The 19,366-nt window shown below is 48.8% G+C and overlaps 1 protein-coding gene across 5 annotated transcripts in view; it reads left to right on the top strand.

Moving 5' to 3' along the window:
* Window positions 1-14,186, top strand: part of TCF7 (transcription factor 7) — a 68,281-nt gene extending 54,095 nt beyond the window's left edge. For 2 of the 5 annotated variants that reach the window (XM_021549523.2, XM_021549522.2), the window contains exons 6-11: window positions 3,521-3,607; window positions 5,280-5,390; window positions 5,606-5,768; window positions 5,971-6,078; window positions 8,303-8,351; window positions 13,621-13,791. In XM_021549523.2, the coding sequence (XP_021405198.1) occupies window positions 3,521-3,607; window positions 5,280-5,390; window positions 5,606-5,768; window positions 5,971-6,078; window positions 8,303-8,351; window positions 13,621-13,700 (598 nt within the window). In that variant the 3' untranslated portion in view covers window positions 13,701-13,791. Of the gene's footprint in view, window positions 1-3,520; window positions 3,608-5,279; window positions 5,391-5,605; window positions 5,769-5,970; window positions 6,079-8,302; window positions 8,352-9,864; window positions 9,938-13,620 lie in introns of all 5 variants that reach the window. The other 3 variants (XM_077786690.1, XM_021549524.2, XM_077786691.1) reach the window with 2 other exon arrangements.
* The last annotated feature ends 5,180 nt before the right edge of the window (window positions 14,187-19,366 follow it).

Genomic DNA, 19,366 nt, shown 5'->3' with positions numbered 1-19,366 from the left:
AGAGAGCTTCAGGTACAAGAACCTATTGCAGAGTGGGAAAGGGGAAGTTTCTTAAAGCACAAAGTAAAATGTTAGCTTTTGCTTTGTTTTGTTTATGAATTTCATGTTCCAAATATTTAACCACAAGGAAACAGAGAATGAGGCCTTTGATACAGAGTCTGGCTTCAAAGAGATTACATTTTGCCTTCTGTGCTAAATCTGCTACTCTTGGTGATGATTTAACTCCTCATATGATGTGAGTCATCCTCAGGAAAAACAAGGACTGGGGTGACTGTGGTGTAACATGACAGCAGTTGGAGCAGGGAGAAAGGAGCTTGTTTGTCAAATGGAAGGTCCACTCCTGGGTTAGGATGATGCTCTTCAGACAGCCCTGGGCTCATGAAGGGAGGCATTGAGCATACAGACTGGCTTTTTATGGAGATTTTGTGGGGCAGTTGGTGGTGGAGAGAGCTTTCACGGCTGAGAGCTGCTCCAGCATCCATGGGGTTTGGCATCCTCCTGCAGCCTCAAGAGATGTCTTCATTAATGGCTAATAGAGCAGATATGGTAAAGCAATAAATGGCCTGACATGCAGACAGCAGCACCTCGAGGCACGTGTGTCTAATAGAGCTTTTGCTCATTCTTTTTCTTGCCCAAAATGTATGGAAGAGCCCCAAACCCATTTGTGGAGCGCCAGTCCTCAGCTGAGGCTCAGCACACTGCTGTGGGTGGGTGCAGAAGCACTGGAGCCTGGCAGGTTCTTGGCAGCAGCAGGGGCTGCGTGCCAGGGATGGGTGTGCTGGGGATGGTCATGCCAGGGCTGCATCCCAGAGAAGCTGTGGCTGCCCCATCCCTGGAAGTGTTCAAGGCCAGGTTGGATGGACCTTGAGCAACCTGGTCTAGAGAAAGGTGTCCCTGCCCATAAGAGGGTCCTGGAACTGGATGATCTTCAAGGTTCCTCCCAACCCAAACCATTACAGGATTCCATGGTTGTGCTGGTGCCACCAAGGAGCTGCCAGGCCAGGGCAGCCACACATGGGAAGCAATTTTTCCTCCACAAGCTGGCAGGCAGGAGCTGGGCACAAACTGGTTTTGTTCTCACTTGGTGCTTCAGGAGGAGGAGCTGCAATCACTGTCTCTGTAATTAAGCTGGGATGACAGTCAGATAAAAGCTTCCAAGAGTCCAGTCAAGTGAGTTTTGCTTATGGGAGCCTGGCAGTAAACATTAGGCAGGAACCTGCAAATCATGTCACTCACCTGTGCCCGGGGCCGAGCGCGGTGCTGCCAGGGCATCCTCTCCTCCAGAATCCCACAGCCTTTTCCTGAGCCACCCCCATCACCAGGAGATCCTCTGGAAACAGGCAGAGAGAGCTGGGGTTGTTCAGCTTGGAAGTTTCCAGGGAGGCCTCAGAGTCCTTTTCCATACCCAAAAAGACCTTATAAAAAGGAGGGAGAGGGACTTTTTCTATGGGCAGGTAGTGACAGGACAAGGGGGAACAGTTTTGGACTAAAAGAGGAAGGTTAGATAAGATGTTAGCAGAGGGTGGTGAGGCCCTGGCACAGATTGCCCAGAGACATTGCAGCAGCCCCATTCATGGTTATGATCAGGTTGGACAGGGCTTGGAGCAGCTGGATTTAGTGAAAGGTGTCCCTGCCCATGGCAGGAGCTTGGAATGAGATGAGCTTTAAGGTCCTTTCCAACCCAGACCAGTAATTCCATTATAGGGGCTGTAATTGTGCACTCCCAACCATCAAGAATTGATTTTGCAGTTGCTTTAATTTTCATGTCAGAGGGACTTTGGATGAAGCTGCAAGTGCCTGACTCCATTCCTATCCCACTACCCTGGCCTCTGGAGTAACCCAGGTCGCTTCTGGATTCGCTCCAAGTGTTTTCTCGGCCCTGGGGCAGCCGCCTCCAACTTCAAAGGCTGTTTGAGTTTCCCGGTGTGCAGCAGCACTTGGCTGTTTGTTGGTGTGTTTATGCCCACCAACATCTGAGGGGTCTGAGAGGGCTTCTGCCAGGGTGTAAACAGCCCTGGCTGCCTTTCCTGCAGACAGACCCTGCAGATTTCAGTCAAGCCAGGAGGATTCCAGACAGCAGCAGGAACAGGAGCCTCCTTCCTGCTCAGTGCAGCTCTGGGGCCTGGCTGCTGCCCCGCTGGCATTATTCCTCTTCAGGGCAGAAACTTCTCTTTAGCCCTGAAAAATCCCAGGCATCCAGGAGTTTGAGTCCTTCACGGTGCACCGCATTTAATGATAATGGACTTTTTGTGGATTTTTTTCATCATTAGAGCTGAAAACAGCTGGTCCTGGGTTTAGGCACAGCTCTGTGCAGCCTGGCCAGAGGAATGTGAGTACCAGCCTGAATTCCAGCACCCCATTGTGCCCCATCCCTGGAAGTGTTCAAGGCTAGGTGGGATGGGGCTTGGAGCAACCTGGTCAAGTGGAAGATGTTCCTGCTCATGGCAGGGTGGATTGGAGTAACATGAGCTTTAAGGTTCCTTCCAACCTAAACCATTCTGTGATTTTAAGGTCCCTCCCAGGCTAAACCATTCTGTAATTCTATCATCTGTGTTTCCATGTGCAGTTTTAGGCTAGAAGCACCTTTTGGCAGGTTTGCAGAACAATCCAAGGTATTTTTGAGCTATTTCCATATGAAAATGTGGGGGTTCCCTTGCTGGGAACAACAAGGAACTTCCTGCATAGTTATTTTACTATCTCAAAAATAATTTCCAGCCCCAGGTCTGATACATGTCTGGTCCCCAGTATGAAACAGCTTTCAAAAAGAATGCAGGACTGAGCTTTTGGCTTCTTTAAAAGTGATGGGAGTCCTTGAAAGGGTGTGCTGAGGAAATCAGAGCATTCCTGAAGCACAAAGGCAGGGTAGCTACCTTCTCTCCAGGCTCCAGGAGTCTCCTATGACTGGGGCATCACAGCATCACAGAGCATGTAAAGCTGGAGGTGACCTCAGCAGGTCCAATGTCCCTGCTCAAGCAGAGTTGTTCCAGAGCACATGGCACAGGACTGTGTCCAGACAGTGCTGGGATATCTCCAGTGAGAGAGGCTCCACACCCTCTCTGGATAACCAGTTCCAGTGCTTGGTCACTGAACAGTAAGGTAGTTTTCCTCATATTTATCCTCCTGGTGCAGCTTCTTATACATCACAGAGAGAAACTGAGCAGGCTTTAATTTTTTATTTTTTATCACATTGTGCTCTTTTGAGCAACTTCTTCTGTGCAATAGCAACATCTCCTGATTTTTCAGCACACCTCTGCACTTTGCATTGTTACCAGGTAGACTCAAAGCTGCAGTGTTAGTCAGTACCAGGGGCAGAAGGGGGTCAGAATTGGATCCAGCTTTTGTAGGAAGTCCCAGGTTCTCTCAAAATAACATCCAAAGCCCACACTGCCCCTCAGACCTCAGGGACACCGAGTGTCTGCCCAACCAGGGGCATCAGAGCTCCGAGTCCCTCTAGCAAAGGGAATTTAGGAAATACCACGCAGCTGTGGATACTTTATAGACTCTTTCTTCCTGATCCCAGGCAGAGCCAGTCTGTCTATCCGCTCCCGTCATGTGGATTTAGACAGCCGTACTCGTCAGCGCTTTCTGCTGGGGCTTCTTTCTCCAGGTGAGTATGAGCTGTGTCAGACAGGGCAGCTCAGCTGGTCGTGCAGCTTGCAGTTTGTGCAGCAGGAGCTTGCAGCAGACCACAGCCACCCAGGGACAGCCACGCACCCTCCCCAGGGCAGCCACGGGGAGAGAAGGAGCTTTTAGGCAGTGTCTGGTCCAAAGGGTGCTCAGGGGAATATTGAGGATGAAGGATGCACAACGGTTGGGTTTTATTCAGCAGTGCTCTAAAGAGTCAAAAACTCCAGCCTTCAGCTCAGCACTGGGAAAATGGGGTGGAATCCATTGCTCAGGACTTTGCTCTGTGTCACTAATCCTGAATGTGTCCCTGCTGCCACCACCGCTTTGCTCTGCAGAGATGGATCTGGTTCACTTGGTCATAGCTGTAAAAGCAGGACAGGAGGGGGCAGTGATTTGCTGCCCTCCCATCAGAACAAGTCATTTCTGTGAGACACAAACACAGCTTCTGCCTTCGGGTGAGCAAAATGCATCCCTGTGGATGGGAATCACTGGGCCCAGCTCTTCCAGGCGTGCTGCTGGGAAAAGCCCTCCCAGCTCCATAGGGATGCCAGGGCCACACTAGCTTTTGCTTCTGCTTCATGTCGTCCTGAAGAGCTGTTAGTGGAGATTTCCCACAGGAAAACCATGCAAACCCTTGCTCAGGCGAGCCCTCAGCCACACAGAAACCTGGATCCATGCAACGCTCGATCCATACAACACTTGATCCATGCATCCCTTGATTGATGGAGCCTCTTAGCCTTGCAGAAGAGGGGAGGGAGTGCTGCCAGCCCTCCTTTCTTGCAAGGTATCACCCATGCACAGCTTCCAAAGTGAAGGCAAGAGGAGCTAACGGTTCCCTGTGGAGCCCCAGCAGCCTCCCCGAGCTCCTGCCTGCAGGATTTTGGGGCGGATTTTGCAACACTGCTGCAGCCGAGAAAGTACACCTGGTCAGATAAGGATCAGACTGTGCTGGTGGATTAAATTAAACAGCTTTTCTTTTCGTGCCAGCATATCTAATGAACAGTTCATCTCCCATGGGCAATTCTGCCATCTCAAGCTGCAGTCTTAAAGTGGCAAGCTTGGCAAAGCTGACTTTGCTGGCTTTGTCCTCCAAAACTCCGGAGAGGGCTAATGAAGCCTGAGAGCTAATGAGACCTCTTGTGATCTCAGCCCATGTTGTGGAGAGCATTGCTTAGGCAAGGTGCACCTCCTAGAGTTGCAGTAGGGTTCATGTTCAGACTTAGTCTGTTAAAAGAAAGGTGCGGGGTGGTCCTAATCTCTCCCATCCAAACCCCAGGTTGAGTTTGTTGTTCCTTTCTGCAGTGCTAATGAGATACTGCACCAACAGGGATGCGAGCAGCTGAAACTGCTGGGTGAAAGCACCCTTGATCTCGGCCAGGCTGGCTCCTGCTGCAGGCGGGTTCTCTCGCTATGGCACCGAATCCTTCCCATCCATGTGCCCAGGGCTTGACCAGCCGTGCCACAAGGGTGACCCAGGGGTGGTGGGCACTGCCTGCCCCCGCCAGCCTGGCAGCGCCGCGTGCTTTCCGTGTCCTGGCTTCCCGTCTGCTTCGCCCGTCAGAGCGCTCCGAGGGAGCCGCCCCGGCTGCCGGCCCCGCCGTGCCCGGCCTGGCGCTGCCCTCCCGGCGCGGCTCACCCGCTCTCCCTTGCAGGTTCACTCACCCGCTGATGCTGGGCTCCGGCATGCACACCACCGGCATCCCGCACCCCGCCATCGTGCCCCACTCCGGCAAGCAAGAGATGGAGCACTACGACCGAAACATGTGAGTGGGAAGTGCTGGCTCAGCAGTGCCAGCACCTCAACACCCATTTCATTTGTCACTCTCAGTGCTCAAATGGGGGCAGGATGGATGAACGCTGAGCCGTGCATCTGAGGAGCAAATCTCGGGCCCCCTACCTGCTCGTGCCGTTGGGCTGTTTTGGGGTTGAGTGTTCTGCTGGCTCTGATGCTGACAGCCCCTCCTTTTGTCCCACCAAGGAAACCTCAACCAGAACCAAAGAGAGAGAAGGAAGCCAAGAAGCCCACTATTAAGAAGCCCCTGAACGCTTTCATGTTGTATATGAAAGAGATGCGGGCGAAAGTCATCGCCGAGTGCACCCTGAAAGAGAGTGCTGCCATCAACCAGATCTTGGGAAGGAGGGTAAGAGCTCACAGGGCCCAGTGTCATCACCTAATGCCACATCCCTGTCCCTTACAGCTGCTATTAAGGACATTACAAGCATCAGCTTCAAATCCGGATGCTCTTATCCCATGGCTGGATATGTCCTGGGGTGGGGTGGCCGTGGTGGGCTGGGCTGGGAGGGGACAGCAGGGCCGTGCTTCACTGCTCTTTGTCCTTGCAGTGGCACGCACTGTCCCGAGAGGAACAGGCCAAGTACTACGAACTGGCTCGCAAGGAACGACAGCTCCACATGCAGCTCTACCCCGGCTGGTCTGCCAGAGACAACTACGTGAGTGCCACTGTGCTCAGGCCCCCACCCTATGGCATGGCTCAGAATGGCCTGGGGGGGGCTGGCTGGTGTTGACCAACACCTGGTCCTGGAAATGCCATTCCTGGCAGCACAAGAGCCATAGAAATTCACATTTCAGCAGTATTTTGAACACTCTCTTGGCTTATTGCCTGGCTAAAGGATGAATGATACAGCCCCCAGCAATCACAAGCATTTATTTGCTTATTGTCCAAGCAAATACAAATAGAAAGGAAGAGAAGCTTTTGAGTGCTGTGGATGTATTTCTGGGAATGTCATTTTATGGAAACAAATGGCTCTGTGCATCTTGGACAGCAGCTGAGGTATCTGTGAGGGTGGGGAGGCCCTGGCACAGGCTGCCCAGAGAAGCTGTGGATGCCCCATCCCTGGAAGTGTCCATGGCCAAGTTGGACAGGGATTGGAGCAACCAGGTCTACTGAAAAGTGTCCCTGCTCATGTCAGGGGGTTGGACTAAACACCCCCCAAAAACAGAGGGCAGAGATGGTGCAGAAAGCAGAGCTGACAGGAAGCCCCCAGCCCACACTTTGATGGGCACACGTCTGGAGGGCATCAGCATTGCTGGCACCATTTTCCTCCAAGGCCAAGCACATCCTCCATGGAAATCCCAGTCCTCTATCATTTTCATCTGGTTCCTTGGGGAACCAAGGGCTGGTTCCTTTCTCCAGAAGATAGATGGTGGGCTCCAAAGTGCATATTGGTCCCCCCAGCACTGTGAACCAGCTGGTTTGGGTGTTGTGGTTGTTGGAAGAGATGCTTTTCTCTCTGAATTTGAGCGGGGATGAGGAGGAGGAATGTAGGTCACTTGTGCAGCACGTGATGCAGATATCAGGCAGGAAATACAGTTGCACCCCCACTGAAGGAAAAGCTTACCACAGCTCAGAGCTTTCCACCTTCACTCAAACCACAAGAAGTCATATAAAAAGTCACAGGTCAAAGGCAGCCCTGGGAGCTGCCTGTGCCACACAGCAAGATTTGCTTCCGTGCTGCTGTGCCCTCATTAATCAGCTCATTAGGGGACAAGGGGAGGTGCTGCATCTTGTGAATCAGAGAGGCAGTTTGGGGATAAGACTTTTTTATTAGTGAAAGAAGAAAGAGAGATGGGTCCAGAACTGCAAAAGCACCAAAATAGATTACTATTACTTTAAAATAAATTTCTGTGGATTTCCTAAAACTTTCTTTCCCATTTGGAATCAGGGAATATCAAGAACCAGTTTCAGTTTTGGTATAAGGTGCCATATTAAAGCATGTTTTGGAAATAGGGAAGCTTCTAAAATAGACCAAGTGCTTTTTAGAAACATAAGGAGGAATAAGAATATAACAGGAGCATCAGCTATTGATCGTACTCTCTCCATTGCATGCAGCAAATATTGTTTAATTCTTTTACTCTGATTAGATTTATTCATTAAATTATCAGTTCGTTAATTAAAGCAATAATGGGTGGGATCCCCTGGTGAGATACATCAGAGTGGGCTGAGGAGTTCTGGTGGGAGCTGGCAGAGGTGCTGAGCAGTGCAGGCACAGGCATAGCTTTCTAACAGCTGGTTTGCATCCACTAACATTTTCCCTCACACTTTCTGACACAGCCTGCACCATAAATCTGGGTCTTAACTGCATTTGCAGCATAGCCCTGGACTCATGAGCCAGAGCATGGAGCAGTGTGTTGGGAAGAAACTGGAGCAGATGTCAGGGTAGGGGTGGGGACATGGCTGCCATCACCTCTCGAGTTTATTGCAGTTTCTAAATATGCAAAAATATCATGCAAAGTGCTGAGCCAAAATTCCTGTGGTGCTGGATCCAGGGGTATTGGAGATGAGGGTTAATCCCTGAGAAAAGGCACAAGCCCAGAATGAACTCATGCTGTGCAGAAGCCATAGCAAGTGAACAAAAACACATTTGAGTTTCACTTAGTTGAAACCCAACTCCTAAGAAGTTCCTTCTTAGGAGAGTTGGAATGGGAAGAGGGGAAAGAAAAGGGACACCCTCATAGATAAACCTGAGTAGTCCCTTTGCAGCCTTTTCCAGTTCATCTCCTCCTGGATGGACTGAGCCATCAGCACTGTGGCTCTTACTGGATCTTACCTGGGAGGCAGCAGCCATCCCCAGCAGCCAGTCCAGCCCCAAAAACCCTGCACAGCTCCCTCGGTTTTCTGGAGCACAGGTAACAGCCTTTCCTTTGATCTCCTAGGGGAAAAAGAAGAGACGAACACGGGAAAAGCAGCAAGATTCCAGCTCGGGTAAGTGCCTGCAGCCTGGCAGCTGTTCCTGCTTTCCTGCTCAGATGGGAGAATCCAAAGCAGTTCTTGTGTTTTACCATGTTTGCTTTTATTCTCCAGAGCTTAACTACAGAAATACCCATTCATTATTTTTTTCAGCCATGGAAAATTAACATTTCTGTGACTTTTTAATAGACGTGTTTGATTTAGAACATGGGTAGTGTGTGAAAACTGAAAAGATTGGATTTTGGAAAATGTATAATAACTTCATACAAACTATCACTAAACTTTGTCTATTGAAAACATCCAAGGTGAATGTCCCCATCAGACCTACAGATTATATTAACTAAAGAAAACTCCTCTCAAATGCATCCATATTGTGTGTGGGATGAAATGTAGTGGCAGGACTGCAGGCCTTTCAGGGGACTACTCCAACTTTGGTTGGCATTTCAAAGTAATGTACGGTTGAAGCAAAGTCATACCAAACCCCACCTCCCTGTACCACCCTGCCCATTAGAAAAGGCCCTTTTGTCAGATTTCAGCTGGTCACAGACACATTCCCATCATTCAAGGCTATTCATGTGCCAACTTCTGAAGTACTTCTGCCACATTAGGAATAAATATTACCTGTACCAATAAATATTAGTTTAAAAGGGAATCATTATCAAGAGATGTGTTCCAGTAATACCTTCAGTTTAATTAACACTGCTGATCTCATTCAGTGCCGAGTCTGATAAGAAGAATACAAGCTTTTAGGCGTTTATGTGGAATGCACTGTATATTTCTATATATCCATATATATGTCTTGTCTGTGTGATACAAAAAATTATAATTTTGCCTGTTACAGATTGAAAACCAACTACTGGTTGTACACAACGAGACATTGCTCGTGGTTGAAAGAGAGAGGCTGAATCCAGCACAGAAATGTGCTGTTGCAATCTCATTCACGACAGCAGAGAAAAACACTATGTTCACCCTAATGACTCCTGTAATTAGACAGTAAAACAGCAACGTTTTGGGAAAGGCGGTGGAGAGCAGCTTTTCCATTAAAACTGGAAGGGGTGTGATGGGGGGCAGAGTGGAATACCTGGGCCTAGGTCTCCTTGGTGCTAACTCTGCTTTCAGCCTGCTTCTGCAACGTTTCCTCCTCTCTTCTCCGTGTGCAGACACTGCTGGAAAGGCAGGGAGCCAGGAAGGGTGCAGATACAGGAGTCAGGCATCGCCTCCGGGATTTGGCAGCTTCTCCAGACTTAAGAAATTTGAAGAGCTGTGAATTTCCCCGTAATTGCCCACATTTCTCAAAGCTGTTTCCCAAACCACCTCCAGCTGCCGGCAGTGATCACTGATATTTGCCTAACGATCACTTTTTTCCAGGTGGTGCCAGCGCCATTCTGTAGCAGCAAATAATGGGATTGTAGTCTGTTAGTCGTGTGTCGAAGTGGCTAAAATGATGTTGCCTCTTTTCTTCCTCGTGCTCCTCTCCTCTTTGTGCCTCTGCCTTGCCCATTCTCGCCGCGCATGCTTCTGTGTTCAGATCCTGCCTCTCCTAAGAAATGCAGAGCTCGCTTTGGCCTCAACCAACAAACGGACTGGTGCGGCCCGTGCAGGTGTGTATCGGCATCTCCTCGCTGCTGGGTGCTCCTGGGACAGGGGGTTCAGCTCCAGGTGTCCTCCTGCAGCCATCCAGGTGTCCTGCAGCCATCCCGGCATCCAGGCAGGGATGGAATGTGCTCTGGGCATCCTCAGTTTTCTCAGCTGCAAGGGACAGGCTGTACTCTGGGGTTTTTAGCCCTTCTGGGGCAGTGTTGGTTTAGTGCTGTACATATTCTTCAGCTGACAGACTTGCCTGGTCTTAAAAGTTTACTTCCAGGATGGAGACCTCTGTGACGTTTACATGAGGCTTTTTTTTCCTCCATTAGTACTTTCCAATCACATTAGAGGCACCCTAGGGCCAGCAAGTGAGAATTTAATGGGGTTTTTTTCCTACTTACACTGGGCTAACCATGTGTTTCAAGATCCAGCTCTTCCTGAGCCTGAAATTTTGCATTACCTGCCATGGGTGGGTTGGGACAGCCTCAAGCAGCAAAACAGAGCAGTGCTGTGCTCCTCAGGCTCCCAAAGATGGATTTGCTCAAGAAATAGTAAAGTTCACTTCAACCAAGTGCTGCTGGGCTCAGGGGGCTGCAAAGGCAGCCAGGCAGAGAAAGCTCCTGGGAGCTTCTGGATCAAGGTGCCAGAGCACAGAGAGACTCCAGCTTAGACAGACATCTATAATTTGCAGTTTTACACCAATGCACAAGGGAAAAGGTGGAAGTAAAGTACTGCTTGATGTGTTCCCTTCAGCTTGAAGTGACTGAAATCATTTAATCGAACCAAGTCTGACCCATACCGTGCTGCACCCCAAGCTCCAGTCCCTGTGGCTGAGCCTCATGTGAGTTCCACTCCTGCACCTCAGCGTGCCACAACAGCAGAGCTCCCTGTTTGCCTTTTTTTCCCTGGGTAGTATCATCAAGCACCATTTTTTATAGATTAAGAACGCAGACAGAGCTCCCTTACTGTCTGGTTAATACTTGAACGTCCAGAGGGGGCTGCTGGAGTGCCCCCTGTTCTGTGCTGCCAGGCCAAGTGCCCTGCTCTTCCATGGACACTTCTTCTACCTTCCCTCTGCCTCCATTCCAGCTCTGAACTCAGCTTCTCTGCACGGCTTCCTGATTAACACAGGCTGCAGGAGTGCCCTTGGCATGCTCTCCCTGTGTTCCCCGTGTAACCAAGCCCTGGTCAGCCAGAGCTGCTCTGCAATTCTCTACTAACGCGCTGCTGCCACTCAGGGGCTCCTGCCCAGCGTGCTCTGCTCACCTGCAGAGAACAACTTCCCCTGGAGGATTTTCACTCCACAGGAGAGGTTAACTGGTTAAGATTGGGTGTTCCTGCTCTAGAGCTTTCACACTCCTTCCCCATACCCTGGACAAACATTCCAGGGTGCTGTAGATTCCAAAGAGAGAGGGATAAGTTCCCTTAGAGAGGGATAAACACCTTTAGCTGTGTAACATCCACCTCAGCAGAACCATTATCAGCAGTCTGTAGTATCACATCTGCATTTTTCCCCGTGTTACTTTAAATCAAATGAATCAATGGGCACATTGCTGTAGTCCTAAACTGGTCATTGCAACTCTATACTGCAGCTACTCCCTAGATGTCTCTGGGAAACACAGCTCTTCCTCGGGCTTGTCTCTGGGGAATCGCTACCCATGGAAAACACCCTCGAGTTAAATACTCAGTTCAGCTGAGCTGTGTTTCCTATTGCATTAATTGGGTCAGCATGGCTATCAATGGCACTGACAGCAGTAATAGCACTGCTCTTGTTCACATCCAGTGCAAGCCATGTTTAATACTGGACTAGTTAATACACATTCTCACAGTGTCTGGTTTTTCATTAGGAAGATCAAAGAAAGGTGTGTGCCCGCATTAGCGAGTTCTGCATTTGATCAGTTTTCCTCATCTGAGACAGCCGAGGCAGGGAGCTGGGTGGGGACCCAAGGCAGGTGACATGAGGGATCTGTCACACGGAGAGAAGGAAAAGCAGCTCAACAAACAGTGAAGACAAGGTAGTGTGAGGGACTGACTCTGGACAGCCAGATTAAAACAATCTGGGTGTACAAGGGACACCTGGAACTCAGGATAAATACTCAAAATAATTGTCACAGGACATGAAGGAATCATGGCCAAACCCAGCTACACCAAGAATTATGTGTTACTTGTATATTTGATACTCCCAAATCATAACATACAAACATGTGGGTAACCTGAGTGTTTCTTCCAGGAGGGATTAAAGAAGGCTGGTCCCCGTTCCATAAGGCAGGTGCTGCTGCGTTAGGGACCTTCCTAGTCCCAGCAGATTTCTTGGTGGAAGAGCAGGGCTGGGGAGGAGAGCTGCCCCTGATGGGTACAGTCCTGTAAAAACCCCTTTGGGCCAGTAAAGCCTTCCCCAGCTGATGAGCTCTATCACACTCCACAGAATGGAAGCAAGGAACTGAGTCTGTCAGCACTGCAGGACCATTCTGCCAATCTCTCTCCCTAGTGTCTGCCCACCTTGCATTTTGTACCTGTACTTCCACTTCCCAAGGGAGAGGTCACATCCCAAGGGGAGGTCACAGCAAGCACTTCTTCTCCAGGAACCCCATGGGCTGAAGTGTGATTGGTACCTCTGTCAGGGCTGATTTTCCTTTAGCTCAGGGGGCAGGTGAAAGGTGATCTGCCCTCCAAGGAGCAACAAGTCCTCTGAAGGCCTCAGGACTGTTCCGATTTTCAAAGCAGGACTTCAGACACCCTCAGACCATCTCCCTCCACATTTCCTTCCCTTTTCCTGAATAGTTGCTGAGCACATTTCTGTTCAGCTGTATCACTGAGTTGTCCTTGGAGGTGGGAATGAATGGGAAGTACACTCAGATTCAGAGATTACTCAGAGCAGAAGAGAAGAGCTGAGACCTAAAGCCAGGTTGGATGGTTCTTGGAGCAACCTCTGGTGTAGTGGAAGGTGTCCCTGCCCATGACAGGGAGGTTGAAACAGGAGGAGCATTAAGGTCCCTTCCAACCCGAACCAGTCCATGCTTCTAAGTAGAGGATACTGTGCACAAGGCTAGGAAAGTGCTGGGAAATAAACTCTTGGAACCTTCAGATTTTGGGATGAGGAAAGCCGAGACTGGTGTGAAGGGCAGCGTCCCAGCAGAGCACAACCTGGGGCTGCTAAGCACAGTGGTGCTGATGTGCCTTGTGACACCAGCACACACGACTGTCCCATGGCCCTGCATGGGCTGTGGCAGCTGGGGAGGGAATGCTTTAGTCCTGAACTTGTGAGAGCCAGGTACCCACACAGAATTCAAGCAATTAGGGTAGTGCCTGGTGAGGAATGACCTCATGGGTTGGATTTTTATTATTATTTTGAATTGTTTTCTTTTTAATATTTGGGGTGTTTATTATTATTTCCATTATTATTTTTAAATTGTATTGGTTCACTTTTTAATTATTATTTTAATTTGATGGCTTCGATAATTATTAATATGGGGGAGGGGGTCTTTTTTTCTTTTTTTTTTTCATGTTGATGTTTACTCTGTTCCATTCCTCCTCCTCCTCCTCCTCCGCCCGCGGCCCCGCTCCCGGCCCGCCGGCGCCGCCTGGCGGTGTCCCCGCAGCGCTGCAGCGCCGCCGCCATCCCGGCCCCGGGGGGAGAAGGGGCCGGCGGACCCGCCGGGACCCTCCCGGTACTCACAGAGACCTCTCTCTGCTGTTCCAGGAGGAAAAAGAAGTGCATTCGGTACCTACAAGGAGAAGGACGCTGTGCCAGCCCAGTTTCTTCCGATGGAAGTGCTATAGACTCCCCTCCATCCCCACCGGACGCACTCCGATGCATCCCCTCCGCCTTCCCGTCAGAGCAGCTCGCAGCCCCCGCCGACCCCGCGCACCGCGACCAGCCCGACCCCTGCCCCGTGTCCGCGCAGCTCCCGCCCGCCGCCCGCCGCTCCCCGGCGCCCCCCGCCTACAGCCGCGCCTCCTCGGGGACATAGTCCCGCGCCAGCCGCTGGCCACGCCGGGCACTCCGCTCGCCCGCCTGGTTCCGCTGCCCCCGGACGAGGACCAGAGGCCCAGCCAAATCCCCATCGCACTGTAAAACATGCAGTTTGGCCACAGGATGACTTAAGGATGATGGAAAACTCACTTGGTTGGGTTGTTTGGTTTTTTTTTTTTTTTTGGAGGGGAGGGGTGATAAAGATAGAAAAGCAATTTCAAAAAAAAAAGGTAAAAAATAAGTACTTGCCAAAATTTAAAGTGCTGATGAGTAAACAAGCCTTTTGTCCCTGCCCTGTGATGCTTTTTTGTTTGTTTTGGGTTTTGTTTTGGTTTCTTTTTTACTGCATTATCTCAAAGTGTGGCAGAGAGCAGATCCAAATCCCCAGCTTGCTGCTGTAGGTGGTAGGTGCTGTCAGTCTAACCCCGGCTTCCACTCCCTGCCCTCCGGAGCTGCTTGAAAGCGTAGTCACTCACAGATCTCCCATAGCCGTTCCACCAAGGAGCGGGAAAAGCTGGAATAGGAGAATTTTTTAAAAGCCCATATGTCTGAAAAGGAAACGAAGCAATGCTGGCGTTCTGATCTTACCAGGTAAAAGAGAAGTTGAATATTTAAACCGTTGAGATGAATTTTTTTAACTTATTGTTTGAGGAGGATGTTTGCAGGTAACAGGTGTCTGTGCAGACAGTCCCATTGCACGGTTGTACAAGGCAGAGGAAAAGGGAGCCGGGCAAAGAGCACGGACCGGCTGCTGGAAGGGCTGATGGCTGCTCAGGGCATTGCTCAGGTGCAGGGTCTGCCCTGCTGTTAGCAATTGTCCTCTGCAGATGTGGATGGTCAGAAATCCCACCAGACACACTGGCCAAAGCCTCAGAAATCGCTCCATTGCTTTTGTAGGCTCTGATCCAGCTCTGCACCTCCACAGCAGCGAGCAGGGCAGGCCATGTCGGGAGCCAGCAGCCCTGGCACGCTGGCCAGTGGCCCAGGATCACACTAGCCCAGGGCAGAGGATCACACAGCTCAGGGCAGAGGATCATGCTGGCCAGTGGCCCAGGGTCACACTAGCCCAGGGCAGAGGATCACGCTGGCCAGTGGCCCAGGATCACACTAGCTCAGGGCAGAGGATCACGCTGGCCAGTGGCCCAGGATCACACTAGCCCAGGGCAGAGGATCACGCTGGCCAGTGGCCCAGGATCACACAGCTCAGGGCAGAGGATCATGCTGGCCAGTGGCCCAGGATCACACTAGCCCAGGGCAGAGGATCACACAGCTCAGGGCAGAGGATCATGCTGGCCAGTGGCCCAGGATCACACAGCTCAGGGCAGAGGATCATGCTGGCCAGTGGCCCAGGATCACACAGCTCAGGGCAGAGGATCACACTGGCCAGTGGCCCAGGATCACACTAGCCCAGGGCAGAGGATCACGCTGGCCAGTGGCCCAGGATCACACTAGCTCAGGGCAGAGGATCACGCTGGCCAGTGGCCCAGGATCACACTAGCCCAGGGCAGAGGATCACACTGGCCAGTGGCCCAGGATCACACTAGCCCAGGGCACAGGACCACGCTGGCCAGCAGGTCCCTCGGGGGCAGTGGCAGCAGAGCAGCACTCACTGCCCTGCTCTGTCACATCTGTCTGTACATACCCTCGGCGAGATAAGAACCCTCTTTTTCATGATTCAGTAGAAATTTTTAAAAAACCTTATTCTAGCTTTTTCTAAAAGATTCTCCCTCCACCCCAATGACAATGCCAAACGTTAATGTATTCTCTCCAGCTTTAAAATGTTTACCAGTTTCTGGTTTTGTATTTATATTTTGATTGATAAACAAAAAACACTGTGGATGGATTATGATCTCAATGAACTGATGTAAATCCCAAATAATTCCAAGTTCTGGATTTACTTCAGGTTTACAGTCTTCTCAGAGACCACAGTCTAGTCCAGTGCAGACTTTTTTTCCTGTTTGAAAGAAATCTATTCCAGACTGCTGAAGAGAAAAATGACACCACACAGAGGTAGAAGGGGCACTATTTTTATCCTACTTGATAGATGGGTTTTGGAGTACTGAATACAAATCATGTAGTAATATTATTGTAGAACTGCAAGAAATTTAAGATGACCTTTATAATGTACAAACTATTTTTATATTTTTTTCTTAATGCAAAAACACAAACCATAATTTTTTACATTGGGTTAAACGTAACTTTTTAACCAAGTTTATGCCTCAAGGATTTAAAAATTTAAAAAAAAAAAAAAAAGCCAAACCTAACTAGTCTGTAGAGCAGCTTTGGGTTTAGTCCCTTTATTAAGATAGTTTTGCTTCTAGTGTAGATGTTTTATTTCTGGTTTTAGTTTTGAAAATCTAAAACTATTTCTTTATTCCTCTCCTGTATAAATGTAACTTCAGAAGCACTGACAGAAAGCTATGTGCACAAACCTGACAAGTTTGCAAAGAGTCATTGTGAAGTCTGAATTATTTTAACCCTTGGAGAAGTAGCATTACCTGATCCAATGCCAACTGTACACTGTTGTACTGACTGCACTCAGAGGGTTAATTACATAGCACTAGATCAATATGCAATCTGCTCATTTTAAATTATTTTATTAGCAAGCTTAGTCAACAGCATGTTCCGGTGTTGAACAGAGGGACTCAGTAGACTTGCCAGACTTGATGCAGTCTCTTTAATAATTTGATTTTCAAACAAACAAAAAAATACAGTTTTAAAAATGGCTGTGTCTCAGCTCATCATTTGTCACTCTGAGACCCTCTGCTGTGAGGTGCTGTGTCACCTACAGGAAACACCACAGATGACAGACCAGCCACCATAGCCTGGTGTACCCCATACTGGGTGTAAGGCTGGTGTAACTCAACACCTGACTGCTATTGTGTGGTGGGATGACAGATGGAACTTAGCAGCAAAGCAAAGGCAGGTAAAAAAGAAAAAGCAGATGTGTCTTAAGTAACACCAGGGGAAATTTCAGGCGAAGTCCTGATCAGTATTAAACTGGCCGAGGCACCAGACCAGCCCTCATTCATTTCACACCCTGGGACTTTCACCTGCTTATTTCAAGGCTCCTCTGACCCCTCCATGTCCCTGCCTCGACCAGGAAAAGGCTCATCTGCATTACAGCCTCCTCTCACCATTGTTATTCCAACTGACTCCTGCAAAAGCTCCTTAGTGGCACCTACCACCCCCTCCCCGGGAGCCCTTCCCTGTGCCCTCGGGGCACAGGAGCATTTTCAGAGCCTCAGAGCTGGAGCAGTCACACCCACAGCATTGTCTGCGTGTGCTCAGCTCTGCACATACAGGCCAGACCTTACCCTGTGCTTCCAGCTACTGCAGGATAAACTCAGAATACCCACTTGTGATACACTGCACTCAGTTTATACTGGGCTAACTGAGAAAATATTATTTTTATTCCAAAACACAGAAAAGATACTGCTTGGCTGCCCCTTTCCAAGACAAAACAGCATGACTGACTTCTGTTCCGGGGCCCCACAGCTGATAACCAATGCCAAAACGAAGTTATTAATACCAAAAAAAGTGTCTTTCAAACTGCCATATGAAGTGTTGCTATTTTGTGTTAATACGATTTTTTGTGTTAATACTCTTTTAAAGGAAGACTTTGCCCTGAAGTTTTTATCTCAACAATTTTTTTGAAGTTATTTTACAGCAGTTTTAACTCTTCCTGAAATACATATTTGAATTCCTGGAATCAGTCTGAACGTAGAAGTAATGGAAGTACCACTTCATTAAAACAAGTAAAACCACTGTATGTATGTAGCAGGGATAAATGTTTTGCAGCTGTACCTTAATTTGTCCAATGACTATCCATCATTTGTTATAATTTTTTTACTTCACTGAGTTTGTATTTTTTGGCTTTTATGTTCAAAGTATGTTTATAGCTTTATAAATAAATTGCCAGACTGGCTGTTCAAAAGAGGCCACTGGAAGTTAAAATGCTATCAAACTCTCAAGTAACTATTTCTTAGCATTCAAGATGATTCCTTGCTTTTGTTTTTTCCCTTCAGTATTTGTATGTTTGAATAGTTTTTAGAATAACTGCCAATAACCTTCAATGGTTAAGACTGAAATACTAAGCCAAGGGTACAAAGAAAACCCTTTTTTCCTACAATTCCTACTGCCACCCAGCCTTGCCTCTCCCTACCCCCACACTCAATCTCTTTATCCATGAGAAGCCTGATCCCGGATCATGCACTAACTTCAAAAACAAAACAAAACAAAAAAGTTAGGAAAAAAAAACCCAGCTTTAATACAAGTTAAACAGCAACAGAAAGTTTAAGAGTGGGAAATCAGTCTCTCCTGCTTTCTGGAATTTCAGAGTACACAGCCAGTGCCTGTTGGAGCAACAAGGAGCAGGCAGGTTCAGCTGAAGCATGGAGCACAGGCAGCAGCCACATAACAGCCCAAATGCTCAGCACCTCCCCAGTGTCTTTCTCTACAGCTGAGCACTAGTATTACTGGAGTGGGTAAGACAACTGAGAGCTTCAAAAAACCAGTCTTCCTGCTGACATCCCTGCCAGGCAGCTACAGAATTTGAATCTGGCTGAAGTCTGAGTCACTACTGCAGGGGAATTTCAATTAGAGAAAGTAAGTTGTATGCAATCCTAACTACCAAGACTAGTGAGAGTATTACAAATCTGCCAAAGCTACACAATGCCTTGAGCACACAGACCAGCCCTCCCCTACACCTGCACAGGTCCCTCAGTGCCAACAGCCAAGTGTCACAAACTGGGGCTTCAGCACAGGCTCCAGTACTGCACATCTGACCAGCACAGCTCAGGCTTTGGGCCAGCTGCTCTCACAACTACCAAGTTTTAACCCAGGAGTGGATGTGCAGGCACAGCACAGTTGGAGCAGTGCAATGAGGAAGATAAACTGTGTCTTTGTCTCTCCCTCACCCTGAAGCAGTATGAGGCATCGTGCGAGGCAGTGGCTGCTGACAAACATTGACACTGGGCTCATGACAAGCACCCAAAGGAATTTACACAGGCTGCTGCCAGCAAACAATTACAGCAGGCTTCTGAATATTAACTACAAACATAGCCACAGAAAGGACATCACATTTTCCTCTAGTAGCACTCAAACTGAGGTGCATTGTTTGCAATACAGGCTGCTGGAAAGGCTTCAGCATGTCCAAGTGTAGCAGTGGAGTATTTTGTGCCCACTGACAATGTCTAACACACCCAATATAATGCACACCAGCATAAAGGCATGCCTCAACCTCCTGAGAAACCAGATGTGAGGAGCAGTTGGTAAGCCATCAAAAAAACATCACTCAACTTTATTTCAAAGTTGCCCACTGTGTCTGACTAGTACCCTGCATTAGTAATTTTAAAAAATTTACATCTGTTTTATTTCAATTAACCACTGCCTAAGTGCTATTATTTCTACACTCAGTAATAAGTGACAGTAAAATTGTCTAGTTCCAAATAACTAGAACCATTTGCAAATA

The sequence above is a fragment of the Lonchura striata genome, chromosome 15 (genome assembly GCF_046129695.1).
Source record: "Lonchura striata isolate bLonStr1 chromosome 15, bLonStr1.mat, whole genome shotgun sequence".
NCBI classification, from domain to species: domain Eukaryota; kingdom Metazoa; phylum Chordata; class Aves; order Passeriformes; family Estrildidae; genus Lonchura; species Lonchura striata.
The sequence above is the reverse complement of the archived record's forward strand: the minus strand, read 5'-3'. Positions and strand labels throughout refer to the sequence as shown.